We start from the raw sequence: 18320 nt of genomic DNA, 5'->3' as shown, positions 1-18320 counted from the left end.
CAAACAGGCTTGGAAACGCTAAAGTTTCTAACAGACACTTGATATAGAATGGATTTAACACTCAACAGACGACTGCAGGTGATTACTATGACATTTTAGTCAAAGTTAAAATTAGCATTCCAAATTCACCACCCCCGTGGGATTTTAGACACTCAGCAATTTTTATAGTTTCCAGTTACAAACCATTGGAGATCTTTTAGAACAGTCTTTCTGTTCAGTGTCCAATGGAGCCATGGGCTGGCAGCTGTGACCTGCATCTTTGCCAAACCTGACCCACCCTAGTCCCTGAGGAACAGCTACCATGTTAGCCACAAACACAGAATTACTGCAGCTGACCTCCAGACAAGCTTCTCAGAAGGAGAAAGAGGCAACCAGGACACGGAGAGTGAACAACTGAAGTGTGGCACGTCATTAATCACTGCCTTCTGCAGTTCTCAGAGCAACCGGATGTGTCCCACTGCCTAAGAATGAAAAAGAGCTGTCTGCATGTAGGTCATCCGACCCATTAGCATGTGTCAAAACATATGCAATGAGATGCCTCTTCCGTTAGCAGCTGCACCACCGTTACACAGCACAGAGACTCAAGACAAGACACTGGTACTGTCGTGGTTCTATCCCAGGACACCGAAACCAAGAGAAGCAGAACGGAGTGGTCTCAGATGATACACAAATCTACAAGTACTGCGTCACCACCCAGCTCTTACTTCACCCATTCAGAAGTCTGTGTCTGTTGCAGAATCTCTTAAAGATATGAAACTTGGGAACACCTCAGTATTAAAAATTTGGCCCTGGCCGGTTGGCTCAGTGGTAGAGCGTCGGCCTAGCGTGCGGAGGACCCGGGTTCGATTCCCGGCCAGGGCACACTGGAGAAGCGCCCATTTGCTTCTCCACCCCTCCGCCGCGCTTTCCTCTCTGTCTCTCTCTTCCCCTCCCGCAGCCAAGGCTCCATTGGAGCAAAGATGGCCCGGGCGCTGGGGATGGCTCCTTGGCCTCTGCCTCAGGCGCTAGAGTGGCTCTGGTCGCAATATGGCGACGCCCAGGATGGGCAGAGCATCGCCCCCTGGTGGGCAGAGCGTTGCCCCTGGTGGGCGTGCCGGGTGGATCCCGGTCGGGCGCATGCGGGAGTCTGTCTGACTGTCTCTCCCCGTTTCCAGCTTCAGAAAAATGAAAAAAAAAAAAATTTTTGAGTCATCCCTTTTAACTACTTTTTAAGGCCAAAATGTTCAGCCCTTTATTTGAGTGTCAGAAGACATGCTTTACCCATCAGAAAGAATATTTAAAAGAAGAAAGAAAGAAAGAAAGAAAGAAAGAAAGAAAGAAAGAAAGAAAGAAAGAAAGAAAGAGAAAGAAAGAAAGAAAAGAAAAGAGAAGAGAAGAGAAAAAAGAAAAAAGAAAAGAGGGAGGGAAGGAAGAAGGAAGGGAGGGAGGGAGGAAGAGATGGAGGGAGGGAGGGAGGGAATGAGGGAGGGAGGGAGGGAGGGAGGGAAGGAGGAAGGGAGGGAAGAGGGGAGGGGAGGGGAGGGAAGATGGAAGAAAAACGGATAATAAACAACCCTAGAGGAAATAAGCAGGGTCCCGGGCAATCTAACTAAACACGTGGGCAGCTGGAGCAGGAAGGACGACCGCATATGCCAGGATGGTTGGAGTATCCTCCGTCAACGGAATGGCTCCTTTCGGATCAGAAGTAAATCCCACAGATATACAAAGAGCGCCTCCCATGACAAGATGCAACAAAAAATTGCAAAACTTCTTATATCGACATAACTCAAAATGGAAACTTAGCTTTTTGTAAAAAGCCAAGTTTTTACATCAGGTTCATTTCTCCTTTTTATCTTATGCCCAAATAGGATAAAAACACGTCTCAATAATATCCAATCATCTTGATTTCTAAAGCATCACATGGTTTTATTCTATCTTACTTTTATTCAGAATCCCAGAAGACTGGCAGTTCCACATAAAAGTGACTTATCCCATATATGTTGTGTTTGCCATAAGAAAATGAAAATTAAAAAAAAAATGAAAATTGCCTTTCTATCAGTAGAAATTATGACTAAGTCAAGTTCCCCAAAAACAAAGTACTTTTTATACCTGATGATCAAGTCACTGTTGCTAGCCTAGTGACTTAAGTAGATATTTGAACATAACAAACAACATTGTTTAAGTTTACATTTTCTAGAGTCAATAAAAATAAACCTACACAGCCTGACCAGGCGGTGGCGCAGTGTATAAAGCATGGGACTGGGATGCGGAAGACCCAGGTTCGAGACCCTGAGGTCGCCAGCTTGAGCACGGGCCCATCTGGTTTGAGCAAAGCTCACCAGCTTGGACCCAAGGTCTCTGGTTTGAGCAAGGGTTTACTCGGTCTGCTGAAGGCCCATGGTCAAAGCACATATGAGAAAGCAATCAATGAACAACTAAGGTGTCGCAACAAAAAACTGATGATTGATGCTTCTCGTCTCTTTCCGTTCCTGTCTGTCTGTCCCTATCTATCCCTCTCTCTGACTGTCTCTGTAAAAAAACAAAAAACAAAAAAACCCTACACAATTTCATCAAATCCAGTCTATTTTTGACTCTCCAAAAACTTTAGAATTTTAAGGCTATGAGGAACATTAGACAATATTTAATCCATCCTCTCATTTTACAAAAAAAAATACCTCCTGTTATTGTCAGAGCAGAGGCTATATCTTCTTTAATATCAACTATTGTCTTTAGCCTCTTTGCTAACGCAGGGGACAGAAACATCCAGGCCTGGTTCTGACATCCCACCTCCTGGTCTACCTGTGAGCATTTCACCAGTTCATACAAGTTCACACTTGACGTGAACATGAGTTATGTATACTCAGAAATCCAGACTAGTGGTGGGATTTAGTTACATGTAATTTAATGATATTTTATTGATTTTAGAGAGAGAAGAACGGGGAGAGATAGAGAGATAGGAACATCAGTCTGATCTTGTATGTGCCCTGACCAGGGATTGAACTGGCAACCTCTGCTCTTCTGGTCAATGCTCAAAACCAGTGGCAGTCAACCTGGTCCCTACCACCCACTAGTGGGCATTCCAGCTTTCATGGTGGGTAGTAGCGGAGCAACCAAAGTATAAATAAAAACATAGATTTAACTATAGTAAGTTGTTTTATAAAGATTTTTTTCAGCCCTGGCCGGTTGGCTCAGTGGTAGAGCGTTGGCCTGGCGTGCAGGAGTCCCAGGTTCGATTCCCAGCCAGGGCACACAAGAGAAGCGCCCATCTGCTTCTCCACCCCTCCCCCTCTCCTTCCTCTCTGTCTCTCTCTTCCTCTCCAGCAGCCAAGGCTCCACTGGAGCAAAGTTGGCCCGGGCGCTGAGGATGGCTCCTTGGCCTCTGCCTCAGGTGCCAGAATGGCTCTGGATGCAACAGAGCAACGCCCCAGATGGGCAGAGCATCGTCCCCTGGTGGGCATGCCGGGTGGATCCCGGTCAGGCGCATGCAGGAGTCTGTCTGACTGCCTCCCCGTTTCCAACTTCAGAAAAATACAAAAAAAAAAAAGGCCCTGGCCGGTTGGTTCAGTGATAGAGCGTCGGCCTGGCGTGCAGAAGTCCCGGGTTCGATTCCCGGCCAGGGCACACAGGAGAGGCGCCCATCTGCTTCTCCACCCCTCCCCCTATCCTTCCTCTCTGTCTCTCTCTTCTCCTCCCACAACAGAGGCTCCACTGGAGCAGAGATGGTCCGGGCGCTGGGGATGGCTCCTTGGCCTCTGCCCCAGGCGCTGGAGTGGCTCTGGTTGCGACATAGCGACACCCCAGAGGGGCAGAGCATCGCCCTCTGGTGGGCAGAGCGTCGCCCCCTGGTGGGTGTGCCGGGTGGATCCCGGTCAGGCGCATGCGGGAGTCTGTTTGTCTCTCCCGTTTCCGGCTTCAGAAAAATACAGAAAAAAAAAAAAAAAAAGATTTTTTCTGCCAAACTTAGCAAAAATCCCACATAAAGTACTTGGTAAGTAATTATTATTATATGCTTTAACTTGCTGTAAGTCTGCTTTATAAATTTTATAAAGCAAAGTTACTTCCCTACTTTATAAATCACCATTACTGTGGAACCGGTGGGCGGTTAGAAAATTTTACTACTAACAGAGATACAAAAATGGGCAGTAGGTATAAAGAGGTTGACTACCCCTGCTCTAACCAACTAAGCCATCGGCCAGGGCTAGCTACATGTAATTTATTGCCTCTACTATCTCTCTCTTCTATTACTTTTTATAATGCTTCTGAAACCTGAAACTGACCAAAGACCCCACAAAACTAAAATGCAGGATTGTTCTAGTGTCTGCCAGAGTATCTACAATAACTTGCAAATGAGCCTTGACAGAGCTTTTTATAGTCTATCCTGAATTACTTAAAGGTGAACCATTCAGCGTTTTTCCTCCCTCTGTGACAATATTACTATTCCATCAGTGACCAGATGGGAGAATAAAAGAGGGACAGAAATAAGCCAATCCTAATATCACAACTATCCGAAAGTGTAAATAGGACATGCCAGGAATACAATCTCAAGTAGAACAGTTTGAGCTGTTGAAACACCAATAACTTTTGCTTCTCAACTTCTTTGAACAAGCCAGACTAAACAGTGGTGACCATCACTTACAAATCTAATTTACATACATTTAAGTTCCAATAACCTTACCAGGCCTCACACTCTAGAGGACCTCTGCTCTGGCCCTCCCCTCAGCCACACCCGCCCCCATCAGCAGTCCTCGGGGCCACATGGATGGGCGTCCCCGTTTGCACTCAGCCCTAAGCCCACTTCCAGGGCATACACTGGCATCTTCCCCAGGCCTGTCTTCCTGAAGGCAGCCCACATCATGGGTGGTGTGCCCTGGATTTGACAGGTGGCTAAAGGGTGGGTATTTCCCCGGGTTACAGACAGAGCCTGGACATGTGGGGTAAGATGCCCACATCGGTGCATGGAAGGCCCCTTGCGGAATGGGGGTGGCGAGCACAGGGGACAGGGTCGAGACTGGGAAAGGAGGTGGGCAGACCAGGGGACTCGCCGTGCAAGCACATTTCGGCACACACCTCCAGAGTCTCAGAAGTCCACGTGCGAACCTAGGAGGTCTGTGGAAAGTATATTTGACAAGAAATATATTTTGTCATGACATAGTTTACCTAACAGTTTATTAGTGCGATATTTAACCTTTAAATACTCAATATAAGGTGTGCGGCCTCCTTTCTACCTTTGTCCTATGCCTCACACTTGTCAGGAGCCGCCTAACAGGGATCTAACTTAAGGAATGCGATCCAGGCATCCCCAAACTACAGCTCACGGGCTGCATGCGGCCCCCTGAGGCCATTTATCCGGCCCCCCACCGCACTTCTGGAAGGGGCATCTCTTTCATTGGTGGTCAGTGAAAGGAGCACTGTATGTGGCGGCCCTCCAACGGTCTGAGGGACAGTGAACTGGCTCCCTGTGTAAAAAGTTTGGGGACCCCTGCGTGCTCTGGGAAGAGAGAGCCAGCAGGAAGATTTTCAAAATGCTGTGTGTTGTTCCCTTACCACCCCCATCAGTGAGAGCAAGTCTCAGTGTGCACAGGAGATGGGAGACCGGGGACCTGCTCGGTCCCAGAGGCGTCTCAGGATGAACTCCTTACTACACTGGCTATGAGTCCCACACCCAAGAACCCATGTTTTTCACACCAATATAATCACACTTCTTTGGTACACCAATGAAGTGACAGTCACTCTTTCTAAGGTGGAGAAAACACTGGTCATGCTGTCAGATGGGTACTGGACTTACTGAGAGATGGCTTAACTGTCTCCGGCATGGCATCCGTGACTACTGAATGTGATTTTCTCCTTATGCACAAACTCTGGAATCTAACACCTGTGTAAAATGTGCTTCCACCGTATGATGGAACTGCTCCTGCAGCTAAGTTACCACCTCCAAGCTGACCCTCAATTCTACAAGACCAGCACATATACCATGTTCTGACACAGAACGGAATATGACTCAGAGAGAACAATGTGACGTGTAATACTTTTTTTTTCAATTACATAATACTTTTTTTTTCAATTACATACAATATTATATTTCATATGTCCAGCATAGCGATTAGACATTTATATAACTTACGAAGTGAACACCTCGTAAGACTGATACCCATCTGAGACCATAGTTTTTACAATATTATTGACTATATTCCCTATGCTGTACTTTCATGCCCGACTGAATTACAACTACCAATTTGTACTTCCTAGCTGCTCCACTTTTTCACCCAGCCACCCAACCCCCATCCTTCTGACAACCATCAATTTGTTCTCTATATTTGAGTTTCCTTCTGTTTGTTTATTTCACTTTTAGATTCCACATATAAATTAAATCATAAGGTATTTGTCTTTGTTTGATTTATTTCGGTTATCATAATACCGTCTAGGTCCATCCATGCTGTTGTAATGGCAAGATTTCATTCTTTCTTATGGCTGAGTCATATTCCACTGTGTATATGTACCCAGTCATCTTTCAGTGGACTCTCTGGTTGCTCCCATATCTCGGCTACTGGAAAATGCTGCAATGAACATAGGGGTGTGTATATCTTTTCCAATTAGTGTTTAGATTGCTTCAGATAAATACCCAGAAGGGGAACTGCTAAGTCATAAGAGAGTTCTATTTTTAATTATTAATATTTGAGGAACCTCTATCCTGTTTTCTACAGCAGCTGAACCAATTTACACTCCCACCAAGAGCACAAGGAGGGTCCCGTTACCCCACATCCTTGCCAGCCCTTGATGTTTGTGTCAGTGACACTTTTTATCTAATCCAATGGGTGAGACCTAAACTTGAGAGACAAACGTGAATCCTTGGCTTCTAGAGGGGAAGGGGAAAAAAAAGAACCAAACTGAACTTGAGACTAGGTCTTAAGGTCACTGTAAGAACAACACTGCCTGTGAAGTACACGACTAACCTCGTCTTCTCGCTAAACCTGTTGTGTAACATAAGGAAATACGTTACTGAAATGTACATATTCCATTTTCTCATCCACAAACAGAAGTCTATTCCTATGGTCTCTTCCACCTTGAAAACTCGGTAATCCCACTGCCGTCCTATTTACGGCGTCCGGAACAGTCCGCTCGGGAACGGAAGAACACTGCTCTCCCAGCTCGGCGCAGGCAGGCCTCGCATGGACTCGCTGCTCACTGGAGGCGGCGTGCACTGCCCATGAGGGGAGAGCCTGTGAAGCTGAGTCCCCCGCGGGGACAGCACGCAGACCCACGGCTCCGGGCCTCGCGCCATGTCCTCTCCCTCACCTACCTGCACAGCGCCATGCGAGAGGCTCTGACCAGAAAAGAAAAAGCATTACCACATTATTTTTGGACAAATTTGCAGATTAGCTCATGCAGTAGATTGAAAGTAGATAGCATATTTGCTTAGGAAAGATTAACTCAAATCAGTGGAAAACCCATAAATCCTTTTAAGCTATAAACCAAGAACGTCTAGTTACCCGAACTGGTGGGTGTTGGCGTGGGCGCAGCGCCCTGCAGCCCAGTGACAAATGCCATCATGTTCATTTGTAGCATGATTTTAAGGCTGACAGAAAGGGCTGTTAACCAAAGGCACATTTTGTTTATTAGGTTTGAAACAAATCTTTGCTCGTCCTCAGTTTTGTTTTACTATTCTGCTTTTTAGTTAGAACATATCATGTCAGTTTTAGTGCACATCTAAAAAATTGAATGTGACACTAAGTTTATTATAAAATGATTGAACTTACCGGGGAAGGAATGAAGGCTTCATGAAACTTCTTTGGATTAATTCTCAATACGCCCTTTAAGATAAAAAATAAAATGTATGAATATTTGACTAGTTATATACATGATTTTTCAGTATTTATTTTATTCTCCAATTAAAAAAAAAGTGTTTAAGTTAATTAAACAGTTCAATCCAGAAAACAAGTCGAATCATGAGAACCACTGGCTGAACGAACGGACAGGACTGGTACTGGGCTCTGTGACACAGGGTCCATCTCAAACTGAAAGTCCACTCACACGGGTGCCTGCTGTGAACAGGCAGAGGTGAGAAGCCACAGGGCTTGCCGTGGAGTGGGAAAGTGGCGGCCATTGGGATTTTATGGGCCCCTAGATGCTAGTCTTCAAATTTAAATTTTTTACTTTAAGAATAAGGTGATCATGACCTAGCTGGTTGGCTCAGCAGTAGAGCATTGGCCCAGAGTATGAAAGTCCCAAGTTCAATTCCTGGCCAGGGCACACAGGAGAAGTGCCCATCTGCTTCTCCACCCTTCCCCCTCTCCCTCCTCTCTTATCTCTCTCTTCCCCTCCCGCAGCCCAGGTTCCATTGGAGCAAGGTTGGCCCAGGCACTGAGGATGGCTCTGTGGCCTCCACCTCAGGTGCTAGAATGGCTCCAGCCACAATGGAACAGCGCACCAGTAGGGCAGAGCACTGGCCCCTGGTGGGCAAGCCAGGTGGATCTTGGTCAGGCGCATGCGGGAGTCTGACTGCCTCCCCGCTTCTAACTTCGGAAAAATACAAAAAAAAAAAAAAGAACAAGGTGATCAGGGGATTACACCTCCCCCCATAATGGCCTTTTTACTTCTCTCAGACCTTTCCACAATTGCTGAATTCTGAGACAATTCTCAAAGTGATGCAGGTTGATTGCCAACCTGGATACGTAGCCTCGAGGGATGAGGTGCATACTCTCTCCTCTGGCCCCTCCGCAGAGCTGAATGAGTCAACAATTCAAAATGGCCCAGAACCAGCTCTTAATATGAATGGGAATCCTGGCTCCCGCAGCCCGGCCCCCCAGTCTGCCCTCAACTCCGTATTATCCCAGCGCCAGTCAGGGGCTGCCTCTATTCATGCACCGGCTGCAGGTGGGGGCCGTCGTCGGTCACAGTTCAGTCTTTCAGGCGCCCGCAGGAAGCTGTAACCTCCCCGGCGTCCCAGCTGCACTGAAGGCCACCAGAACACACGGACGGAGGCAGTTATTTTCCTAAGAGCCAGACTCAAAGAGTGTCTTGAGAAAGTGTTTTAAATAACATTTCCCCCTAAAATGTTGAAAGACTCAAAGATACATAACAAAATAAGTGAGGGCATAAAATAAAGCAGAAAATAACTCTTTCTTTCACTAAAGCACTATGTTTAAATTACAAATTTCCATGCAACAGTGTATACTGCCATTAACATCCCAATGAGACTACAAATGCTCATTCAGCCCTTAATTCAACGATTCCTTCTTGAATTCTACGTTCAGGACCCGGAGACACACAGTGTGGGACAGGGAGTGATGACCAAGCTCAGTCCTCGTCTCAGGTCACGCGTGAACGCCGAGAGGGCACAGCTTTCTTCCAGTAGGAGGCGCTAGGAAAGGCCCCCAAAACGGAGTCTGATACATCAGAATTCGCCAATAAATCAGCAAGGAAATACAGGCAGGGGGCACTGCGACCAGAGTGAGCGAGGGGGCAGCCGCTCCGTGCCGTCAGCAGTGACGCTGCGTCGGGAGAGAGAAGGCGGAAGGGAAGGCTGGCGACGCTTGCTGAGGCCAGACCCTGTTTATGAATGTCCCGGCAATTTTCACTGCCACGACAGCTGTTTCCTGCGGAGGGGAGGGAGGGGAAAAGCTTATCCTAAGTGTCCATCCACTCACTGCACAAATACTTCCTGATGAGCAGCATGAAGACACCATGCTAGGTCACGAGTCACCCTGGAAGGTAGGCATAGTCTCTGTCCTCACAGAGCTCACAGTCTAATGAGGGGACGACACTCCAAATAAAGGAAAGTAAATTCACTGAAGTTAAATTTTTTTTTTCTGATTGCAGCCATTTTTTTCTGACCTAAGTTTTTATTGATTTCGATTGCTGTGCCTCTGTCATCCCATCTAGCTCAGTGAATGGTTAGCACATGAAGTGTAGAGATGACACACCTTCTGCTTTAACATGCCTTTAATTATAGAGCCTCAGAGAAGCCACCGCCGGGCTCAGGGGGAGAGACAGGCTGCTCAGGGCTGTCATTAGGCTCTATTTTAAAGAACAGATATTAAAAGGACCTTAAAGATTCTACTCTTGATTGTCTATTCCAAACTTCCTAATGTGTAAACGCATCCACGGAGGGACAGAAGCCTTGTTCTAGAAAAATATATGCAATTTGACTGGAGCGTACACTGAAGAACTGGTCCTGGGAACCCCTTTGAGAGCAGAGATCGTGCTAAGGAGGAAGACACTCTAACAGAGGCTCTCAGCAGACCAGAGTCACCTCCACAGCCTCATGGAAGAAGCTGTCACGAAAGCATATCAAGAAATGGTCTTTTAACTAAAAGAGACTGCCAGCAGATGTTTTGTCTTACCTAAAACATCCAGGACTTCCACTGCCGTATTCTTAGACCACCGCCTAACCTGCCCCAAGCCCTCACCTCTCCTCTTCCTCCTCAACCCCTTCCTGGGCCTGGAACTTGACCGTGAGGCTCCCGAGCGCTCCATCTCTCCTCTGAACACTCCTGCGCCTCCCCAACTTAACTGAAACTGGGCCATCGCCTAAGAGGAGCACTGCCCTTAGAGCAGTGGTCCCCAACCCCCGGGCCGCAGACCGGTACGAGTCCGTGGGCCATTTGGTACCAGTCTGCAGAGAAAGAATAAATAACTTACATTATTTCCGTTTTATTTATATTTAAGTCTGAAAGATGTTTCATTTTTTTAAGATGACCAGATTCCCTCTGTTACATCCGTCTAAGACTCACTCTTGATGCTTGTCTCGGTCACGTGATACATTTATCCGTCCCACCCTAAAGGTCGGTCCATGAAAATATTTTCTGATATTAAACCGGTCCGTGGCCCAAAAAAGGTTGGGGACCACTGCCTTAGAGGGCTCTCAAGGGAACCGCTCTCTCTCTCCCAATTCCATGTATCTCAGGGGCTGGAGAAGAATGTTTCCCCCTTGCTTGCCCACTGTGGCTTTAACACTTCCCCCTCCATTCTCTTTCCAAACCACTCCCCACCCCACCAAATCCTTTGAAGCCCGTGTCCACAGCTCCTGCTATACCTCCTAGTGTTGTCATCTTCTAAGCTGATCGTACCCGATTCAGTAACGCTCTGCTTGTAGCTCACTGTCTTCCTCTCCACCCTCAATCCTACAAACACTTAACGGGCCCTCACATCCAGACAGATGACAAGGCAACCCAAGCCAGTCCCTCTAGCCACCTTCTCCTCCAACCAACCCTGCCATTCTCTCCCATGTTCACAGCCTGAATCTTGTCCTCATTGCTAATTACACCACCTCAAACACAAAAAAATGAAGTAGCACAATTTCTGATTAAAATCTTCTGGACTTCCAGCTCACTGAGGGTAGAGACACTACTTTAGCAATTCTTCGTCTTCACTAAGACCTCTAACCCATGGAACTGACCACATAGGATCATTCATTATCTTCCTACTATCTTTATTCTCTTTCTTGGCTACCTAGCGGCCATGGCCTGTCGTTGCCTCCTGCCCCTGCCAACCTGGAACCTTGGGTCCACTCTTCCCTTTATATGCAACCAGCAAAACCTCTCAGTTGACCCCAACTATCTGCCTTCTCCATGCCTAAACCCAAGGAGCTGAATGTTACTGTAGAAAAATACCACACAACTGGGTTAATTAGCCTAACTTGGCAATCACAAACATGTTTTACTTGGCTTACAGGATGTTTGAAAATACTCAAAACTGAGGAATTTCACACATAAATATGTATTTCCAGATTTTCTTGAAGCATCAGCTAATCCCACAGGGCAGCAACCACCTGAGCTGAATACCAGATGCTTCTCTTATACCAGTAAAAACAATCGCAAATAACTTATACCAGTATACTACGTGTCACACGGGTGTAAGAGCTTTCTGTCTCCTCAAACTAATTTAACCCTCAAAGCAACCCTATGAGGCGGTACTGCCGTCTCTTTCTACAAACGAGAAGCTGAGGCGGAGAGGCGCCCACTCTCGCACCACACTCAAGCCCAAGCAGTCTGGTTGCAGAGTCCTTGCTCTTAACTACTGCGGGCGGCCTGTCTGTGGTGGTCACCCCAGGCCTTTCGCTCCCTTCCCCCAAACCCCACACCACATTCCAACCCCCAGTCCTGGTGAACAACACAGCACCCCTCCAGCTGCTCGACCCACACACTCAGGAGCCACCCTTCCCTCCTCCGGTCACCTCACCTGCCGCCTTGAACTCCTCGCACGCACGCACGCCAGCTCCAGCCCCTCGTCCACCCACCGCCCCGCCCCACCCCGCCCCGTGTCACGTCTGCATCCTTTCTTGTCTGGTGTACTCTGACAGCCTTCCACATGGTCTCCCAGCTTCCAGTCCAGTCTGTTTGTCTGACAGTTGCCAGAGAGATGCTTTTAAAGTATAAAACAGATCATGGCTTTCCCTGCTTAAGACCCTTCAGTGACTCCTCACCATTCTTTAAATAAAGTCCAACTCTCCAGCACAGCCGAGACCTGACATGATGTGGCAGCTGCCTGACTCTCCAGCCTGTTCCCATATGGTCAATCCCTTTGTTCACCATGTCCAGCAGGCTTCCTCCTTAGCCCTCAAAAACACCAAGCCCTTTTCTGTTTGCTATTAGCCTAGCTGATCTCTCTGCCTATATTGTTCTTTATCTAAATCTTCAAACGGCTAGCTCATTCTCACCCTTCAGATCTCAATTCCTCAAAGGTGATTATGGTACTCGTCACAGGCTATACGTTCCTCTTTGCTTCTTTAGTTGTTTGTGCCTATCTCCCCAGTGAACTGCCTCTCTGTTGTATGCTTGGCACTTCGTAGGCAGTCAAGAAACATTTGTTGAGCTAATTAATTAATGTCTGCAGAGTTAAAGTTCTCCCACCACCACTAGTATTAATGTTGTGAACGTCATCTGTTCCTTCTAAATGACTGGGCAGTCCACTGCAACGTCACCTCTACTCTCCTCTCTAATTCCACCCAGATGTCCTCCAGCTGATTTTACCCTTAACAAATGAAGAAGGTCCTAGAAACCATGCCATCATGTCCTATTTTTCTGAACTGCAATTTCTTTTGAGTTACAATAACAGCTTTATACCAATATTCTATTCTATAGGGAACTCTGACATCATGTCTTGGGCAGCTCTGGGGACTCATCCTGAACCACCTTTAGACAAAGCAACATCTGGGATTATGAAACCAACCAGTGCTACCATCTTCCTACCCATGTCATTTCAGTCTCACCTCAAACCTGAGCCCCTTCCAAGACTGTCTGTCCCAAACTCTCAATTTCTTCCAACATCTCCTCCCAACACTGTACCTATCTATATACAGAGAAAGGACATACATTCTTTGATGTGTGGACTTGTTTACAAAAGTTTTTTTCAAAACTAATTATATGATCACGGGTTATTGCTGGTCACTTCAAACACAGGAAAGAAACTTCTTAGTCACTATGGACTCTTCTTCTCCACACAGGGCAAAACACCAATGAAAACTCAAATTATTGGTCAAAGTATTGAAAGGACACAAAAATATTATCATACTCCTCTATTTTAAAATATCTCAATATCTCTCATTAAAACTTGCTCCTCTGGGTGGGGAAAAGAAAAAGAATGTAACAATATTCTTACATCTGAATACAGAAGTTAACAAATGCTTATACGTCTATCTAATAAGTTTAATTTTCTCCAACAACATTCAGAAAAGTGTACTGTCTAGCTCTTTACCTTACCCATCAAGCCTGCAGACATAAAGTTTCTATCAGAAGGCAGGTGGACTCTGTTTCTTTGTCTATGAAAACCTTATTTACAGTGTTGTATAGTTTACACAGTGACCTCATAGCTGGAACCCATTCCTCTCCCCATCTGCAAAGAACAACTGTTCTCATCTGTGGGGGGAGCTCTGGCTAGAGTCTCATGATGTCACAAGCCAGGAGGAATCACTTAAAAACTCCTGGAAATGAGGGTTATTATATTGATCAGCTTTCTGCTCTTTTATTTTACTACCAGAGTTGCTTCAAAACCTAAAATTGATAGAAAGGAACAAAAACGAATACAATACAATTGCAGAGTATCTCCCTCATGTTATCTGCGTAAATTCTATAAGCAAAATTATAAGCAATTTTTCTTTCAAGTTTTAAGAATTGAGATTCCCCACTCTCTTTCAAAGACAGTAAGCACCTCAGCCCTTTATCAGTCAGTAAATAAGTATTTACTCAATATAAGTTTATTAAACATCGATCAAATGCAAGGTATGCGGGAATAAGACATGACCCTGCCCATGAGGAAGTGAACAGTCTATTTGAGGAAACATATGTGTCAGGAAATGGTAATAAGTTTAAAATCAAGGGTAAACCGAGAAGTCAGCCTCAGGAAAGTGGCAACAGCTGATTCTGTGGATAATCAGACGGAGGCTTCTCAAAGGGGGTGACATTTAGATGAGGACTTAAAGGTCGAGCATGATGACATCAGGATGGTGGGGAAGGCATCCAAGCACCAGGAACAGCACCCAGGGAGTCACAGGGGACTCGAGGGCAGGGTGCTCACAGAAACGGCTGCAGATCGGGCTGAGGGGAGCAGAGCACACCTGGAGGAAAGGGTAAGAGGAGAACGGGAAAGGCAACCGGGTCCTTGTACATGGAGCAAGACGAGGGCCAAGGAACTGGAGATAGAACGAGTTCACTATGGGCCGAATGATAAACAGCATGTGAATGGATTGATGAGTAGACAATGTCTAACTCCCCTAAGAAAAACCTTCTCAAAGAAATCCAAGGGAAGCTTAAAAAAAAAAAAAGCCAACAGGACTTCTAAAGTAAGAAAGATCAACTCATTTGTTAAAAACGGTTTTCCATTCAAGAGTCTATATTTATCACATGTGCACTTGACCACAGGTAAATACAAAAAGGTGATTAAAAAGGAAAAGATGATAGTATCTATTAATTGGCTGGATCTTTGACCAAAAACACAAATATAGAAGCTGAGCTCTCAGAATGAGAACTGGAACACAGTCGACATTTTCAAGTGAGCCAGGTAACACATGGCAGTATTTCTAATCCAAGAATTATGAAATGAACTTGATTCAAAAAATATGTGGTTCTGCTGGCCTCTCCATCTCACTACCTACGGCATGCCTCACATTTCACGGCTAAGGAGACCTCAGCTGCCTTACTCCATATTGTTTCACATGTGCATGTTCTCATTAGTGCTACTGCTCTCCACACCTTCTTCCCACACACACCATCACTTAATGGACCCAAACTAGTCGTTCTTCAACATCCGCAGTGGACATCACCCCCCAGCTCCCCCGACCATTTTCCCGCACACCCTGGTCACCTGCTTATCTGAGCACTCACCATCTACCCCCAAACTGTCTAGTCATGCCACTGCCTGCCCCCACATGACTGCCAGCTCCAAGTTCAGAAAAGCAGTCCCACCACCTTCATCGCCAGAGCACCCATGCACGTGCTCGTAACTAGAAAGTGGGTCTGGCTAACAGTGGATGCTCAATAAACGTCTGCTAAGCCAAACCACTGCACTAGCTTGTAAAGTATTCTGTACACTATAAAGCACTCAACCAATATTGTCTGCTGCTGTTTCCTGTCTCCTTTTCAACCTTGTTCTCTGTCATTCAGCTTTCATGTGCTCGAGGCACACTGAACGGTCACTACTTCTTGGAGCGGAAACCTATTTCCCACTTTTGTCAGAGTAGCTCACACTGGTCCCTCCATTTATAAAGTTCTTTCTCTTACCTTTACTTATTCAGATTGCACCAACCCACGGCCTGCATCAAAAATACCCCTTCCAATAAAACCTTCCTAGATAGCCCTAAGTGGAAGTAAGAGCTCCCTCCTCTCAGATCTCAGAGCCCACGCTGTCTCTGTCTCGGGGTGCTTACTACCTCTCACCGCCCTGTGGGCCGAAGGACAGGGGCGCCCTGAGCCTGTTCTGTCATTTATAGTACTTCAGGGCTCAAAGCACAGAGAAGTAAACACTGTACCAAGCGAACAGGTTCCTTCTGATTCCACATATTCAAGGAATAACCTTCTAGTCTGATTTAAGCACCTGGATAAGTGTTCCTCTCTTCAAGCCTTCTGAAACATCCTCCTTGGACATGTAATTTTCAAATATGCTCTTTTTCTTCCCTCGTGTGGACTTGTTCTTTGACTTTTTGTCACCTGGCGAAGCACCAACACCACATGGGCCAACCACAGAGGACACACCTAGAAACATAAGGCAATAATCAACTCTTTCCTCAATCAAACATCTCTGTATTTTTAAAACTGGAGATATTTTACATCTTTTTTTTTTTAATTTAAAAAGACCAACAAGAAAATGAAACGCCCTGATAATGATTTCAAATTGTCACAGAAAGGAAAGAATGGGTGAGAAAACATGACCAGAATGTACACAGACGAGACTCGAGCTTTACAGCCGCACACCATGCAGGGAGCGCAATCTGAGCAGTGGGTTCAGCATGCTTTCCATTTTAGACCCAAACTTTTTAAAAATAGGGATTACTAAAAGATTGCCATTTTCAAGAGGAAATTAAGTAGCTGTGCTCAATATAACAACAAATTAAGACAGTAAGAAACCACACTTAATTCTAGAATAAATAACACGGGAGAATATTTAACAAGTCACCAAATGAACTATAGCACCCCTCCGTCCTAAGCCCCGCCCTGTGCCTCCATTCCCCTGGGACTCAGCTGCTAGCGCAGGGCCCTTTCCCTTCTGCTACCTCGGGCGGTTCCCAGGTTCAGCCTGCAGTCAGGGTGGCTCATGACTGGTTCCAAGGCTGCCTCTTCTCTCCAGATCCAGGGGAGCCTCCACCGCTCGGCCTCAGAGTTCTTCCTGCCCCCAGCAGCTCGGTTATCACAAGCTGAAACCAAAGAGAAATAAGTGACTGAGGAGCAATTACCCGGTAGCCTCCTCTGTGCTCTCGGAGATTTAGTACATCGACGGCAACGGCACCATGGTACCCTCCCTGGGTCCGGGAGTCACTTGCTCCTGGGCAGTCAGACAAGCACACCATCTGTCCGGAGTCTCTTTCCAAGGCCCTCACCTTCACAGGTCTCTAAAAACTTCCACAAATGGGGCAATACAGTGGAAATTAAGGAGTTCTGTGGTTCTATTCACTTGAGAAATACACAAGAGCAGGAATACAGTTTTGAAAATGGCATAAAGACTCTAAATGCTATAATGAGATAGGCACTAAACTAGGCCTCAAGAGACGTGGCACTAAGTTTAACCTTGGACAAAATGACATTCCTCTACAAAACCAAGAAATCAATTCCTTACAATTCACCAACAAAACCTAATTCACTGCCACAACCACAGGCCAGAACTACGCAGGGAACCCAGATGGTTCGCTAGCTTTCAAAAATTGGAAAAACTGCCATTAAGCACCTATTCCCCTACTCTTACCTGCCATCACCTCAAACCAGTCAGACAGAAGCTCATGCAGCTACTTCTACGAAACACAAGGCAGCTGCCTGGACCCGCGGACTGGAAGACGGGCCTGTGGTGGCCCCTGACCTCCCACCTGGCCGCTGAACATGTCAGCACAACTTCTACTCTCTACTCTCTGCTGGCCGCCAGCCCAGGATTTAAGCCCATACTTGCAAAGTTTCAAAATCCTGGTAAGCAGCCTTTTATGGGAAAGCCTTATGCGTTCCCATAAAATGGATCAAGATGTCATTCTGAACACTAGCTTCCATTTCCTCCAAATTTCCCACAAACATCCTTTACCAAAATGATGTCATTTTTCTTTAAAATAAAATTAATATAGCTCAGAAGAGAAGCAACAGAGATAAGAGGCAACAGGCCATTTAGTGATATGTGAAGAGATTCAGAGCTATAGTCAAAAATTGCAAGAAGGGAGAGAAACAGGTGGTTTGAGAGCAGCGATTTTCAACCTTTCTCATCCCATGGCACACATAAACTACTTACTAAAATTCTGTGGCACACCAAAAAACATATTTTTTGCCAATTTGACAAAAGAAAACTGATATAATTTTGTTTCATTCGCATCAGGTGGCTATGTTGTGTTGGCTGTTGTCATTTTTTATTTGACAATCTAAGGAAAAGAGATTAGTGCCTCTGACTAGTCAGGTATTACATTATGTTTTAAAAATTCTTGCAGCACACTGGTTAAAAATCGCTGTCTTAGATAAACAACAAGATAGCAGGGAAGACACATGCAGGAGTCCAGACTATCTGATGGTCCGATTCAGAAACACAATCATCCACTCATTCAACAGATACTTCTGCAGCGTCCTGTACAGGCACAGTGAGGGACCCGAAAGGTAATTTATAGAAATCATGCTGAACTGACAAGTAATACAAGGTAGGAAGTGATGGCACGACGTTTGTTTTAA

General features: G+C 45.9%; 1 protein-coding gene across 1 annotated transcript in view; it reads right to left on the bottom strand.

Moving 5' to 3' along the window:
• Nucleotides 1-18320, bottom strand: part of DIS3L2 (DIS3 like 3'-5' exoribonuclease 2) — a 320107-nt gene that overhangs the window by 262012 nt on the left and 39775 nt on the right. Inside the window, exons 2-4 of the mRNA XM_066345627.1 lie at nt 16682-16822; nt 16006-16163; nt 7734-7787 (exon numbers count right to left, since the gene is read on the bottom strand). Of these exons, the coding sequence (XP_066201724.1) occupies nt 7734-7787; nt 16006-16163; nt 16682-16724 (255 nt within the window). The 5' untranslated portion in view covers nt 16725-16822. The remainder of the gene's footprint in view (nt 1-7733; nt 7788-16005; nt 16164-16681; nt 16823-18320) is intronic.

Source organism: Saccopteryx leptura, chromosome 7, assembly GCF_036850995.1.
Source record: "Saccopteryx leptura isolate mSacLep1 chromosome 7, mSacLep1_pri_phased_curated, whole genome shotgun sequence".
Lineage (NCBI taxonomy): Eukaryota > Metazoa > Chordata > Mammalia > Chiroptera > Emballonuridae > Saccopteryx > Saccopteryx leptura.
Note: the sequence above shows the minus strand (reverse complement) of the source record. Positions and strands in the feature narration are given on the sequence as shown.